Source organism: Paecilomyces variotii (assembly GCF_004022145.1).
Source record: "Paecilomyces variotii strain CBS 101075 chromosome Unknown C8Q69scaffold_19, whole genome shotgun sequence".
In the NCBI taxonomy this organism is placed as follows: domain Eukaryota; kingdom Fungi; phylum Ascomycota; class Eurotiomycetes; order Eurotiales; family Thermoascaceae; genus Paecilomyces; species Paecilomyces variotii.
Genome location: NW_021167158.1, coordinates 36,915 through 51,474, shown reverse-complemented (window position 1 = coordinate 51,474; position 14,560 = coordinate 36,915). Strand labels below are relative to the sequence as shown.

Genomic DNA, 14,560 nt, shown 5'->3' with positions numbered 1-14,560 from the left:
ATGTGAAACATGCTCAAAGAGCTGTTTACTCTCGAAGCGATCCCAGTGTCGGTAAACTCAAGCTGCCCAGTGTATTAGTATGTAATGTGAAAGTGGTTCCCAAATGAAACCAGAACGAGTCCCGACGAAGATAGTCCTGCAGTTAGAAAAGAGGAATATTCCCTAAAAGGAATCCCATTCGGCAAGTAGATCATTGTCTCGTTCCTCATCAAACGCTCTCAGCAGTGTCTCCCCACTCAGGTGTGTCTTGTTGTAATAGTCCTTAACAGGACTAATGAAGCGAACCAGCGTAAAGAAATCGTTCACAGAGTTGTAAAAAGGGGTGGCGGTTGGAAGGAGATAAAACTTTGGCATGAGCCACATGACGGTTTGGCTAGTGCTTGAGCTCACATTGCGTATGATATGGGCTTCGTCAACGACAAAAGTATCGAAGAGTCCGGCAGGGTTTGCCGGCCATTTCGGGTCCGGACAAGACAGCATTCCAGCTGCGTCTTGCGAGACTTGATCCATCGGCCGCTTTTATAACCCACGCACCCACACAACCCCCGCGCTTACGATTTATCTCGAGAGGCTCAACACATACATGATGAGGGTTAAAACACCCGTGGTTATGGCACAGGTGTGACATCTCATGTGTTGCGTTCTGGTCGGAAGTTAACAGCAAATTTTGACCATAACCGGAGGCAACAACAGCTAGCTGATAGCGAAACGGCTGTACATTAATCTTCTCAGTGCGGTTATCCGGGTAATATATATTTCGCAGATTGACTTTAGTATATCCGTACTCATGAGCTCGGTTGTCGGATGTTAGCCAGTAACCTAGAAGTTGGCCCCCTTGGTTGGCATTTTCAGCCGCTGTAGAGCGCGCTCGGCTGAGAAATTAGATAGCATTCCAGGTTTGCGGAAACAGCAGAACGGTCTTGTCAGTACTAGGTTCAGTGTGTAAAGCAGGGCGAGGAAAAGAAATCAACTGCCAGGAATGATCCGGTCGGACACAAACATTCAGTAGATACACGAGAGGATCTAACTGGATTGCTTGTTGGAAGAAACTGTGCTTTTGATCGAAATGAAGTGCATTCAGCAACTGAGGTCCCTCGACAAAGTGATATCGGTACGCTGCAGCAACCTTGTCTATCCTGGTATCTCTCCGAGAAAGAACGGAAACTCTCCAGGAACCTTTTAGTCAAAAAGCCATCTTCGTCGAAATGAAGATGTTGTAGCTGGTTCGGTGATGCGAGGGTTGTAACCCTTGCACGACTAGGGGCACCACCGAATATCGCATTCTTGCGTACATGGTAAGGAAGTTCACAGCAGTCGGGACTGGGAGGCGGGCTCCGCAGAAGGGGATTCATCGTGAATAACGACAGGATCTGGACAATATAGAGTCAGCAGTATCCCAACTTACAGGAAGCTCTACTTACTGTCGGGAGACCCAGCAGGAGGGACGGGCTCGCGCTTGACAGGAGTAACAGGATCACGTTCTCCTAGGACGTCAGCAGCAACACCACAACCGTAACTAAGAGAAGACTTACCAGACATAGTTGCCGTGCGGGAGGGGGTGGGCCGTTGTAATGAAATTGCAGTACCTCCGCTCAGTGGAGACTGCACAAATTAATAAAAAAAGACATCCCATCCTCTCAGTTCTTAGAATCCCTTGTCCTCATTATGACACGGGTGGAATGCGTCGAAGAAGACAATATAAATAGGAATAGATCGAGTAAGGATGGTCTAAAGGTTCGGTAGGAAGCTAAGATTTAAGAAAGGCGACTCGCTTAAGATACGTACCAAGTCACGGTGCGAATATACAGTACGATTTAGAGACTGTAGAGGACTCCAGATAATGATAATTAAAGCCTTGATCCAACAACCGCATTGATATCGAAGACAGACAAATGGAGGACCGGTAATGGTCAAGGTGAAGATGGTCAAAATAAAGTGAGGTTTATAGACCGAGGTTGGGAGCTAGTTAAACGGTACGTAGCATTCAGACCGGGTGATGGGACAGGGGTTTCTAGAGTTTCTGTAATATCGACTTGTATGCCGTTTTATTTCAACCAGAAAGTCTGTCCACGGAGAAATCTGGTCTTCGGACAGTTTGTAACGGCTACGGGCTGGCCCAGTGCCATACCCGTCTCGGACTTTCAGGTCAGGCATTGGGGCCCATATGTCGGTGCAGTCTGCATATAACCGTGCAAGGCGCCGTAGAAGAGTAATTTGATTACTCTACCTTGAGCAGCATCAGATCGAGCGCGGGCCTACTGTATGTTAGATGGTCCCGAAAGCGTCTAAAAATATAAAATAAGGAGCTGAGTCCCAAGAAGACTCGAGATGGCGAATACACAGTTCTAGAAGATCTCAATGGACTGAGTAAAGAATCTCCAATATACCCCAGTGTCGATAAGTATAATGGATTCCACAGAGGGTCATATCTTGATACGAGACAGTGGGAACCGATGTACCGGTATCGTGAAGGAATTCGAAACGAGACCATAGAGCCTCCCCCAAAAACCATCCCGATCCATTTGACGCCATTATTTCATTTCGATAAGTATTCTCGCCGTCATGAAATGGGAGCGTTGCAGTTTGGACGCCGAATTTCAACCAACAAGCTCCCCGAGTGGAACACTGATTGGACATACCGAATGTGAAGGTTCGCATCAGTTGATTCTTCCTTGTTTCAAGAACCTGCTGTAAATGGATTATATGATAGATGACCTGCACACGTCTTTTTGTGCCGACAGAATGGTAAATGTAGACTGGTCTATTAATATGACCACCTTATCTACGTCTTTCCGGTCTGTTCCTGTCACAGCTTCTCCTGCTCCGTTCCGGCAAATTCTAGTTCTTCTCGCAGTAACTGGTATGTCAAGTCCTCAGTCCTCGTTATCGCCATAGTATGCCTTCTCTGTGACTCAAGCATCCCTGTCCGCAGTTCATAAGTAGAGCCGGCCGTCTCCCAGAGTCTTCCGTTCAGACCCCCTGGAATAGGAGCTATAACGGTCGACGGAAGGAAGGGGACTGCGAGAACGAGGATGACCGCCATGGGCTCCGGGCGCGAGATTTATAGTCCACTGTACCGGAAGGACTAGGAGACCGAGTGCTAGCCGCTGAACGGCTCGCTCGCGACACCTGTAAGCCCTGTTTGGCGGTAGACGAACGAACGGCCTCTTGGGCGAGACTACCGTAGCGGTCCGCGTAAAACATGGTATCGAGGCACTCCCGATTCATATCTGGTCTTGAGTAGAGGCTGTGTCGCTCAAAGATATAGATAGACGTGGTGACGAAGTTCTTGTATAGGTGTAGCGCATTCCCGCGATTTTCTGTGATAGCCTTGTAAAGAGGTCGTTCGGGTCCTCAACTCCCATGTTGAAGGTGCAGTTTTCGATGTTGAAGGTCAATTGAGCATAAGGATGTTAAGGAGTATTCTTGCATTCTGGAAAACCCCAAGATTAGGCGGACGTTGCACTCGATGTAGCAATCGCTTTAAGAACGAGGGACGGGCACACGGCAGGGCCTCCGGTTTGAAGCTTTTTTGTCCAATACTTCAGGCCCATAGGAACAATGAGGACTGCTAAACTATCTCAACATTCATCTTCTTGTTCATGCCATCCACGCAGCGTCTCGCGCAGTGTGAGGAGGTGGGCTTCGACTAGCTGAAGCATGCTCTGGGGTGTCGAGAATGCATTGATCGGGTTTTCTTTTGGGCCGATCTCAACGCTTAAAGAGGACTAAAGATGATAAATTATAACTTTTTGTGCTGAAGAATATCGAAATTAGTAAAGTATTGGATAAGAAAGCGAGGAACTTCAATGCTCATTCTTTCTATCTGAATGTTTTTTGGCACTAACTCAATATCATAGGCATCCACATTTGCTGACCAGTGGATGAGAGCTAATCGACCATGTGAACGACAATTGGACGATGAAGATGAAAAGCTCCTAGACAATTCCCATGTATGAAATGGGCGGGGCCAATCAGCGCTCTGCACGGCTCACTGCGACGTTCATCCGCTGCTTATGGACGAGGAATCCCGTGTTCTAATCGGCACTATCAGATTACTTGGTCATGGGGTATTTAGATGACAAGATTCGCCTCAGAGCCCTGCCAGGAATCTACCGTAAGATTGTCACAACGGTCATGGTCATGAGAGTGATAGCTGTCGATCTGTCTCGGTGACTGTTGGCACACCATACCAGCCCAAGGTATGGCCCTTTGCCGACACATCGCGCAGCAGGGACATCAGGAAAGCGTTCTTCGATTTTTCACCGATGTTTATCGACATCCTGTTCCAGACGTCAAAGTTACCGACGATAACCTGGACCTTTCTCGCGCAGTCTAACGCAACATTCATTCGTTGCTTATCCACCAGGAACTCCGTGCTCATTCCCTCATGATCCGATGGCCTGGTCATCAGGTAGATCACAAGGTTTGCCTCAGAGCCCTGGCAAGAATCCACCGTAAGATTGTTACGACAACCAACGTTCGACTCGCTGAGCACGTAGTCCATAAGATGGTTCTGGTCTTTAAGCGGGCTGATTATCATGATATCTGCTCGCTTGATCTGATCCTCACTGCTTGACCGGAACGAGTAGAGCTCTTTCAAGAGGTCCCTTGCAAGATATGCCTGGGCATTATTCTTCCACTGCCGGCTGTTGCTGAAGTGTCTTGCCAGGGAGATCACACTGATGAAGACACTGGAAACTCCTGCAAGGTTCTGCTCCTGAAAGTAATAACAGAATTGAGTAAACTTATCCCAAGCGTTACCCACTGGGTCCAGTGCCAAGTTAGTGGAGTCGCTTGGAGTTGCTTATTATATACCTGACAGTTGTACTGGTCCAGAATTTGAGGATGGCTCTTATAATCAGTCGTGAGGGTAATTAGAGTGTACCCTGTCTTGTACAGCCTCTCCATCAGGGAGCGCTTAAGGAAAAGAGCACTCTCATTGGCTCCATTTGGGAGATTATAACAGGAGGAAGCCGCTCTGGGTCCCCAAGCAGAATGACCACTCTGATCGAGGGCATTATCATTGCGATTATATGGTCTCTTTTGAGATTCGCCCTGATTTGCCGTATATAAGAATCTGAGGTTCGAACACCCTTGGGAACCACAGAATATCTTGAGAGGCATTGTTTAACGTCGTTGCAACTATCTTGGCTTTCTCAAGTTTAGGACGATATAGCTGCTCAAGGCAATTCTTCAGTTCCTTTGTCCTCTCTTGCGTTAACCCGGGATGGCTGGTCCGTTTTGAGGAGTTGCATGAATCTGCCACTTTTATCAGAAACAGTTCCTCCTTGAGGACTAACGATTTCATCTGGACATCGTGCAGATCCACCTCATCTTGACCCAACTTGTCAGACTGTCTTTTGACAACTGCAGAGGAGGCGCTCTTGGCTCGCAAGACAGACAATTGGTCGCGAGAGATCGAAATCGAATCAATTGGCCGCACCATCCCAGGAGCCTATCATCGTTTTTGAGAGCTCTGGTCACAGCACCTGTCAAGTTATCGACTCCCTTGTTGGAGCCAGCAGCGATCATCACACGGACGTTGAGGCATGCGAACGCTAGGACTACCAGTACGGCCGTATGAGTCTTTCCAGTTCCAGGCGGGTCTTAAATCAGATAGATTCCAGCACAAATACGGCTGATTGACCGGTTAAATACCTCGCGCTGCATATCGTCTAAAGGGAATTTCTGCAGAATATACGCCAGGCGTTGTTTCTGCAGAGATTGCTCCACATTGGATATCTGGTTGACACTGAGCTCGAAATAATCCGGGCCGTCCGGATGAAACTCTACTCCACGACCCATGATCGTCTTCTGGAGAGAGTATCCTTGCCGAGGTTCAGCGTCACCGTGGACCCGGATATTGCCAGCTTCCCGCAGTGCGCGTATTTGGCGATCAGTGGCCTCAAGATCTGGCTTGATCACCACGACAATTGAGTATCCCTCATAGCTTTTCCCTGGGAGAAATGGCACGAACAGGACAAAGTCGGCGGTAGTCTGCCGATCAACCACGAGACCAGAGCTGAGATTAGCCTTGGTAATCTCTGCTATACTCTGGTTCTCGACAAAAGTAAACCTCGCCTTTGTGGGCGGGCGGATCTCTGGTACTGGCACCTGCTCCTCGTCACTAGTGTTCTGCACCTTGACGTGGACGAAGCAGTGCTTTGATTCCGGAAGACGTTCGACCCAGAACTTATGGCGATTCGCGGTAGAGAATAGGGTCGTAATCACCCTATGTTGGATCGTTCGCTCAATTCGAGATCCCTCGATGAGTCGCGATTTTCTCTCCGTCTCGCTGCAAAAGTAGGGCTCTGACGGGTTCCACTTGGCATATTCCCCATTTGCACCCTTAAGCCAGGGTAATTCGACGTGTATCTCGTCAGAGCCGTCAGCGGGCTGCAATTGATTTATGATGTTGTAGGCCCAGAAGATGCCCCCTTTTGTAGGATCCGCTATCTTCTCCAATTGGAGGACGTTGAACCAGGATTGAATAGGCTCAGGGTCCTTGTGGTTTTCGGCCCAGTTCTTCCAGATGAGTACACAGGAAGACTGACGAAGCCGGTCCCGCAGGGAGCACCACTCTTCTCGGGCCTTTTGGTCGAGTTTCCAGCTAAAGCCAGTCTCTATTGGGTCCTCGCCCGCGGTCTTCTTGATGACCCAGAGGGTCACTTTCTCAAAATCCTTAAACCAGTGAGGGTTTTCTGCCCTGAGTTCCTTGATGGTTTGGAAGAGATCGTCGCCCTCCTTTTCCATGCCCATGCTGATGAAGCACTTCTCGAGGGTGAAGATGAACTGAGGGCAAGGGAAGCTCTTCGTATCTCTCATGGTTAAGATGACTCGGGGATCTTGAGAGTCCAAGATCAGTCTGATTTGGCATGCAGCGTAGTCAGTGCATGGGTCTCCGTAGAAAGCCACTCGGCATCTCCTTTTCACGGCAGCTTCTTTTCCTAGTCCGGCTGGAGCGTCGCATCCATGGGCAGCGTCGAACCACTCAGGGCCGGGGAGGCTCTGACTAGACATCCTAAAGGGGTGTGAGTATTGTGTAAAGGATGTGGTCATGGAAACAGGGCTCTTTTCTTACTTTGTTGGTGGACGACAGTAGGTCTTTACCAAGTTTAGTATTCAAAAAGAAAAACCGGCTATACAGGGAAGCCAGGAGATTTCGAAATAAAATGTTGCCAGCTATACAAGGTATATAAAATAAGCCATAAATGTTAAAATAAAAGGTCGCCGGCTATGCAACGTAAGCAAGGAAGTTTCGAAAACATATAGACTTTCAGTTAGAGTCAACAAAGCCAGCAAAGATCTGGCTATCATGGCGAGCCGATCGAGCAAAAGCGAGATGGCCGTGGTAAATGGTCGAATCCATTCAATTTAATCTACACACAACTCATCAGCCAAAACCATTCGGTGATGTATCGTTTTGAATACTGAATACCAGATGAGCAAGGAGACGCACCTGAACTTCCGGAGTCCGCCGACACTGAGAACCGTTCTTCGGATATGGCAGTCCGAGAGCCATCGGACATTGCATTGAATGTAACAATTTGTGCATGAGTATGAGCCATCGGCAAAAGTCACCCAGCACATCGTTTTAAATACAGCTTCTTGACCAGTCTTTGTGGAGCATTCCGGCCCGGGCTATACAGCTATCTAATAAACAATATGTAGCTACAGATCTGAGTTTGTCTCTGATGGTGTGTGACGTTGAAACGCGGTATATATATGAAAGAAATACTATCATTTATTGTATAATACCAATCGAGGATTATGAGAGAGGCAGGTTTTCTAGACAGTAGGATTCTGTTGGGGGTTGAAAGGAAAGAGGAATATAGACAGATAACGAGGGATTTATATACCAGGAACTCTAACTGTGAATCGATCAGAAAGAGGGGTATTGGAAAGTACCTACTGGTTGCGTATAGTTAATACATTTCGATGGAAGAGAGGCTCATTTCACTTGCGTTTGGGAATTCCGGCATCGTTGCATTCATCGCAGGACTGCGTATTGACCGGGCTTCCCACCCAAAAAAAAAAAAAAAAAAAAAAAAAAAAAAAAAAAAAAAGCGGACAAACAAGGGTAAAACCGAGGGGTATGTATGATCACTCAGATACAACCTATCCTTCTTCAGCGACATCGTCGAGATCCGGGTCTTTTATTATTTATTCATGGTATGTTCTCACACTACCCGTTTCGCCACCCTTGATTCATCCTGGTCCTGGTCTCGGTCCTGATGTTGGGCTCTTGCTGTGTCGCCTCCCTCGCGGAACATCAAGAATAGACGATCTGTGGGGGCAGCAGAAGAAATCAACGTCGTGTTCATCAGATTCCTAGTTTTATCGTGTTATTGTCACTCTGATACCCTCCTCAAGCTCACTATACAGTGCTGATATCGGATTCTGAACAGGAGAGAAACATGTGGGGGTCACAGAGAAGGCTTAGATGGCGGATATCGACTTCGAATTATACAAGACAGGATTAGCATAGAAGAAAGCGGCAATCGACCAGAACAAAAAGTAGGGACGGGCCGGAAAGATGAAGCTAAGATTATCATAGTAATGCAGACTAATATAATTTCTAATGATGTGGAGTAATAAGTATCCAGTAGTTATTTCCAATGGATGGTCATGATGGTAGGAAAACTAGAATACCCACTCCCCTGTATTTGACAAACGGATCTTCACCTAGTCAACAGGTTCGAAGTAGGTGTCTTTTGAGGAGGGCGCGCCTTACCGACGACGGTTCCATATCGCGGGAGACTAGTATCTGTGAGTATTTGAAGTTATATAGCTTGGAGAGGACTGACGCTTGCTTACTTTGTTTCTCACGCGTGCTCTGCCTGTTTCTTCACTGGAGAACCGGGAGAGATAAAGCGGATAAGTCCGGTGAGAGCAAGAAGAAGAAGGAGAAGAAGAAGGAGGAGATAATGATGATAGTAGTGGTGATAAAGATAGAAAGAAAAGGGGGAACACCGGTCTTCGCTGAAAGGCAGAAAACGAGAAAGGATTGAAAGATAGTGAACACTAACCTGAAGAGAAATAGAGACCTTCAAAGGCGACCAGCGAGCTATGGTTGTAAGCGCCCATTCTCGTAGAACGCCGAAAAGTATTTTTAAAAAACGCCGGGTATCCAACGGAACCCAGGAAGTATCGTCTGCGAAGTCGAGTCCAGCTTCTAGGTAGAACTAGGAAGCGAAGTATTTGGTATTTGAAAAAACGCCGGGTATCCAACGGAACCCAGGAAGTATCGTGTGTGAAGTCCAGTCCAGCTTCCAGGTAGAACTAGGAAGTGAAGTATTTGGTATTTGAGAAAAAACGCCGGTCTTCAACGAAGTCCAGGATATGAAAAGGCCTGCTGATCTGCCCGTCAGCAAACAAGGTAGGGGAAATGCGGAAACTCACCTGTGTGTAAGAGATAATTATGATCCTCAGATAGGACCAGGACGAAAAGTATGTGTAGACCCTGTAGCTCAATATTAGCACGGATACGTCAAATATTTACGAAATCTGGAACATGCAAAATGTGCAAATGGTCTCTTAGAAAGAGTCGACAAAAGGGATCAGATGCGCTGACTCTGATAGAGAGCCAGTGTGGGCAAGGGAAGAAGCGGTGGTTGATGAGGGAGAGAGAAGAGGATGAAATAAAAAGCAGAGAAATAAAATAAAAAGGACGGAGCTGGGGGGTCTTTGTGCGTCAGGTGCTCACAAGGGGGGTTGGTGTTTGTGTTTTTGAGGGAGGTGCCCTCCTCAGGCTCACCTTGGTTGTTGGTTCTACCAAGGAGACGTATAGCAGGTTAATGCACCATCTTGGACAATGACGAGCGTAGTATTTGAACTCTCTGCGGTTCTCAGGGCAAGAGTAGCAGATAGATTTTGATAGATTCCGTTACTTAAGCAATCTGAAGGATCCTATCCTTGACGCGTGCTCAGCTTCATCTTTGCTTCTATATTTCGACAGGATGTTGCATATATTATAGCAGAAAATCATAGAGAAATAGAAGAATATCAATTGACTATATGAAGATTTCTATTAGATGAACAGTAGTACACTTGATGATTTCAAAATTTCAAATAGCCCCCCAAAGCATATTATTATCTCGTATTCTGTATTACTTCTAATGAGCTACCCTGTAAATTCGGATAAAGATACAATCTTTTGTACAATATGTTGAACAATATAGCCAATGACGGAAGCAGAATTTCAGCAAAACGTTTAGCTGTAGACAACTACACGGCCACCACATGAGGAAGGCGTCATACTAATTTCTAAGTTTACTATAGGAAAGCAATATTGCTATCCTTTGATATTAAAAAGAATTATTAATTGAGCTTAAGCCCTTATTATCGACTGTTACATTTGATCTATGTACCCAGCATTTGTCTCTAACTTTATCGTTGTAAGGATATATCGCTCTCTTCATGCCTGCTTTCACCGGCGACAAATACAAGCGGATCGTGGACCTGAACTGTCAAAGAAAAGACAATACGTAGCTCGTAGCCATAATTCAGTGGCAGCTAGCCAAGGTCATTTTCACCCCATCCACTGTCCATCTTCATCCACCGAATCGCGTGCTCTCTCTTAGCGTCTTTCGAGTCGCCTCCTTGCTGCTGCGAGTTCAATTTCAGCGATCCGTCGGTCGATCAGGGCCAGATTTCTCTCCTTCTCCAATACATCATTCTCTAAGTCATAGCCCGATGCCTGGTCATTCACATCACTTTGCCGGATAGTCTCAGGACGGTCGCGATAACCCCTGGGGCGTCGAGTAGGACTGTTTGAACGGCGGCGGTAAAACGAGCCCGCCCCACGAGATCCATGGCTGCGAGGATCGTGCTCGGACCTCGGAGGCCAGACCCCACGACCCAGAACAGGAGAGCGACTGCGAGAACGTTTCATAGCTAATGGGGGCCTTTGCTCTTCACGCTTATACGCTCCAAGTGGCGCTAGGTGAACTGCCTGTCTATCAGGAGCAGTTTGCAATGGCGATCTGGACAGCGGAATGACTGGACGAGACGGGTCGGATATAGCTGATGTCGCGGTAGTGAACCAGGAATGGATATCCCGAGTGTATTTGTATGTGGGCATCCATCTTTCGCAGATGACCATTTGACGGCATTGACTTGCTCGTCTACACAACGCATCCCATCTCTCCCTTTCCTGACTTTCGAGTCTCCAGTACTCTCCGGTCTGGAGAGGAGGACCGCGTAACTCAACTAGATACACCCAGGCAGTGACGATACCCTCAAATAGCCGCGGGATCCTTTCGCGAGTCTCCTGAATGGCTTCGCAAAGAGCGTCGTTGGGCGCTTCGACCCCCATCTTGATGGTGCTGTTGTCAACGGTGAACGTCAACCGTGCACGGGGACTAGCATCAGTCTGAAGACCAACACTGAGTATTATGTTAGGATTCTGAGGATCCAAAGTGAGGCGAACTTTGCAGTTGATATAGTTCCCGGACTCGGAATCTTCGAAAGTCACGCGGCAGTTCCTGCGTGCAGCTGCTTGCTTTGACAATTCCTTGGGGGGAGCAGGAACATGAGTAGCGCTGAACTGTCCAGGGTCAACAGATCTCTGAGGCTCCATCCTAAATTGGTGAGTATACTGGAGAATATATGCTGCAAGTGGAATGAGTTCTTACTTGTGAAATAGAGTTCCTTCAACCAACCAAACAATCCGAAGAGAATAGACCTAACAGGGGAAAAAAACTGATCAGCCACTGGCAAAGTATCACAGGAGTAACCGAGTAATTGGACTTAGCTTTCGAAGGAGAGTCGGCAAGTTGTGAGAGAGGTCAAGCCTGGCAGATAGAAACCCAGGAGAGAAAATTCCACGCTCAGATACAATCGAAAGTAGAAAACCGCCGGCTACGCAAAGCAAGCCAGGAAATGTCAAAACGGTCGACTCTTTCGGTGAGATTCAGGGGGCCCGCGAAACTGTAGCTCTCACAGACAGCTGAAAGAGGCAAATTCGAGGCAGTGAAGAGACGCTCTCTGTGCAAGGGGAAATGCACCGGAATGGGATTTGTGGGAGAGAAGGAAGTTCAAGGAGAAAAATAAAAATTCAAAGGAGAGGGTTGGGGCTTCTTTGTGCGTCATGTGCCCAGAAGGGGGGTTGTGTTTGTGTTCCAAGTTGAGGTAGGTGCCCTCTCAGCCTCACCTTCGTGGCCCTTCAAGCCAGCAGATGGAGCGGATGGTACTGGTATATTGGCACTCGACACTGCTCCTCTCATTCAGCAACCCTCTTTTCTCGATATCTCGTTCGAAGAAGACTGGATACTAATATCATGTACTCTGATGTACGTGGACTCGACAATAAAGGAAAAGAAAACTCTTGAGCAAGTCACGACTATTCTACTATACATAGTGTGGTCCATTGGGATACTAACTTCGATAGAAACCCATTATAGAAAGCGTAAAGCCTGGGAGTATGGAACATACAGACAAGACTCAAGGGGTATCTCTTTCCAACGAACAGAGTCTTGTCAATCGGTCACAGCAACGGGCTGTTTTACAGATGCATAGAACCAGAAACATGAAGCTTTTGCTCAAGCATAATACACAACAAGGTTACATGATCTCTATATATTGCTCATGAGTATTTAGCATAAGACGCCATCTCTTACGACTTACATATCTCCGGCATTACAGCAGCAGAACTGTCCTTACTGTAAGACGGAGATGCGCTATCATACTGCATAATGGATATGTAGTTTCAATATCCTATTATATCATAAGGACCAGACAAAGAGGGCACTCGGGCTCAGAAGTGAAATCTCAGAATGAATTTTTACATGTATGATAATAAGTTCTGTCCTTGCTGATAAGCACACAGGTACTTCTTTATCTGAATACATCTTCCTATAGATTATGAATAAGAATATTCAATATTCTAGAGCCTATATAAACCCAGAAGAAGGTACAGCGTAGTAAAGCAGCATTTATACATACCACAGAGAAGGTAATTCTCTGTGAAATAAGATAGCTTCCTGACGAATAGTTCAACGAACCGATGTCTACCGAATTCATTGTCACAGTCATCTGATAATAACACAACACAACCTAGCATATGAGAAAAGATTTTCTTTGTCTTCTAATCCTCCCACATATGATTTTCTTCAATTCGTCTTCTCTTCTCTTGTCTTCTTACCACCTACCTACCACTTCGTCCTTGACCACCACACATCCGTGCTCTTGACTGCCAGAGAGAGAACAAACAGATATCTAAAGGAAATTCAGTCCATATTAACAAAGTAAGTTTAATCTCCTTGCATTGCATATTCTCCAGGATATTCACAGATATTAGGAATGGACCATGACACCCAGCCTCCGCAGACCGAGGATCCTCGCAGCCGTTCGCGCAGTCCCACTTCACACAAGAGCCAGTATCGCCACCGATCCCCAGACACTAGACGGGATGATACAGAAGAGAACGCAGCACGCCGTGACCGAGAGGATAGGTTCCTGGAGGAGAAGGCTCTGGAACTCGCTGAAGACGCCGTATGCCTCTCTAAACTGGCGGTACTCCAAGCCAAAGAGAAGGGTGCTTATCACGAATGGCAGATGCTGAAGGCAGAGCAAGACAGGAGATCAGCTGAACACCGCCGGAGGGTTGCAGAACAAGAACTGCAAATGCTACGTGCGGAGTTAGAGAGGAGACGAGCTCGGAGAGAGCAAAACTCGTGATGCATATGCATCATACTACACAAGGCAGAGACAGGTGTGAAGGGCGGATAAAGGACTCCAAATTGTACTAGAGTATTATCATAATGGCAGCAATCTCATTTCTAAGCCGACTGGAGAAACACGACATTATTATGCTCCGCGTAGGTTTTCCCCACGGAAGCAATATTAGATAGAAATAAAAATCAAATCGAATTGTAGAGACAGACTCGTACATTTACGGTCAACCAAGACGTTTATTTCGTCTAGATCTAGTCGCGAGACTTAAGGGACTGTGCTCCTATTTAGCCCCAGTTCCATCCATAAGAAGTACATGTATCAAGATCCTGATGATTTAGGATCTCATTTGCCATCGCACCTTTCATTCGGAACACCAATTATATTCTACTCCTCCTCGTGGACTGGAAATTTTGCGCACTCTTGGCGCCCAGAAGGTTTCCTACCTCTTTGGTCTGGAACGTTTGGCGCTGATGAGAGTTCTGCTGGACCCATGGTTTAGTGAGAGTGTTGCCGCTGAGGTTGCGACTTAGTTGGGGGTTTAGGGTACACGACGGTGTGTGCAAAAGGCAGGTCAAGAACTACTTTGCGGGCTAGCTGATAGTCTACTGTGATGAAAAGTCTACTCTGAATAGATGCACATTCCGCAGTTTTTGAATTTTGGCTCGCTATCGTATATATCATAGCTCGTTGCTCCTGGCCGAGCATGGTCCTAAGTATATGCAAGGCTGCAAGCATACAAGTCCCGAAAAAGACAACTTTTTATTCACAAAAATCATCTCCGTCCTTGTCGGACCAAAAAAAGGATCCAGCAAAGGCCATGAGAAGAGAAAAAGAAAAGGATAGAGACCCAGGTCCCAAGAAGTGAAGAGAAAGAAAAAAA

The 14,560-nt window shown here is 46.8% G+C and overlaps 4 protein-coding genes across 4 annotated transcripts; all 4 read right to left on the bottom strand.

Moving 5' to 3' along the window:
• Nucleotides 1-162: 162 nt before the first annotated feature.
• On the bottom strand, nucleotides 163-510 carry C8Q69DRAFT_510839 (hypothetical protein; the record flags this gene model as incomplete). The annotated part of the gene is made up of 1 exon (XM_028633222.1): nucleotides 163-510. One exon carries the CDS (start codon nucleotides 508-510, stop codon nucleotides 163-165), a length of 348 nt encoding a protein of 115 aa, XP_028481162.1.
• Nucleotides 511-532: 22 nt separating this feature from the next.
• On the bottom strand, nucleotides 533-814 carry C8Q69DRAFT_379008 (zinc-binding loop region of homing endonuclease; the record flags this gene model as incomplete). The annotated part of the gene is made up of 1 exon (XM_028627597.1): nucleotides 533-814. A coding segment is annotated over one exon (282 nt), but the record flags the coding sequence as incomplete, so codon positions are not given.
• Nucleotides 815-3,839: 3,025 nt separating this feature from the next.
• Nucleotides 3,840-7,558, bottom strand: C8Q69DRAFT_501990 (AAA domain-containing protein; the record flags this gene model as incomplete). The annotated part of the gene is made up of 6 exons (XM_028632378.1): nucleotides 3,840-4,720; nucleotides 4,819-5,058; nucleotides 5,096-5,458; nucleotides 5,662-7,024; nucleotides 7,085-7,107; nucleotides 7,463-7,558. The coding sequence occupies 6 exons, from the start codon at nucleotides 7,556-7,558 to the stop codon at nucleotides 4,142-4,144; spliced, it is 2,664 nt and encodes an 887-aa protein (XP_028481160.1). The 3' UTR covers nucleotides 3,840-4,141.
• A 2,661-nt stretch (nucleotides 7,559-10,219) lies between these two features.
• On the bottom strand, nucleotides 10,220-12,855 carry C8Q69DRAFT_501989 (hypothetical protein). The gene is made up of 3 exons (XM_028632377.1): nucleotides 12,631-12,855; nucleotides 12,158-12,269; nucleotides 10,220-11,585 (listed from the first exon to the last, which is right to left on the bottom strand). Exons 1-3 carry the CDS (start codon nucleotides 12,695-12,697, stop codon nucleotides 10,583-10,585), a joined length of 1,182 nt encoding a protein of 393 aa, XP_028481159.1. The 5' UTR covers nucleotides 12,698-12,855; the 3' UTR covers nucleotides 10,220-10,582.
• Between the last annotated feature and the right edge of the window lie 1,705 nt (nucleotides 12,856-14,560).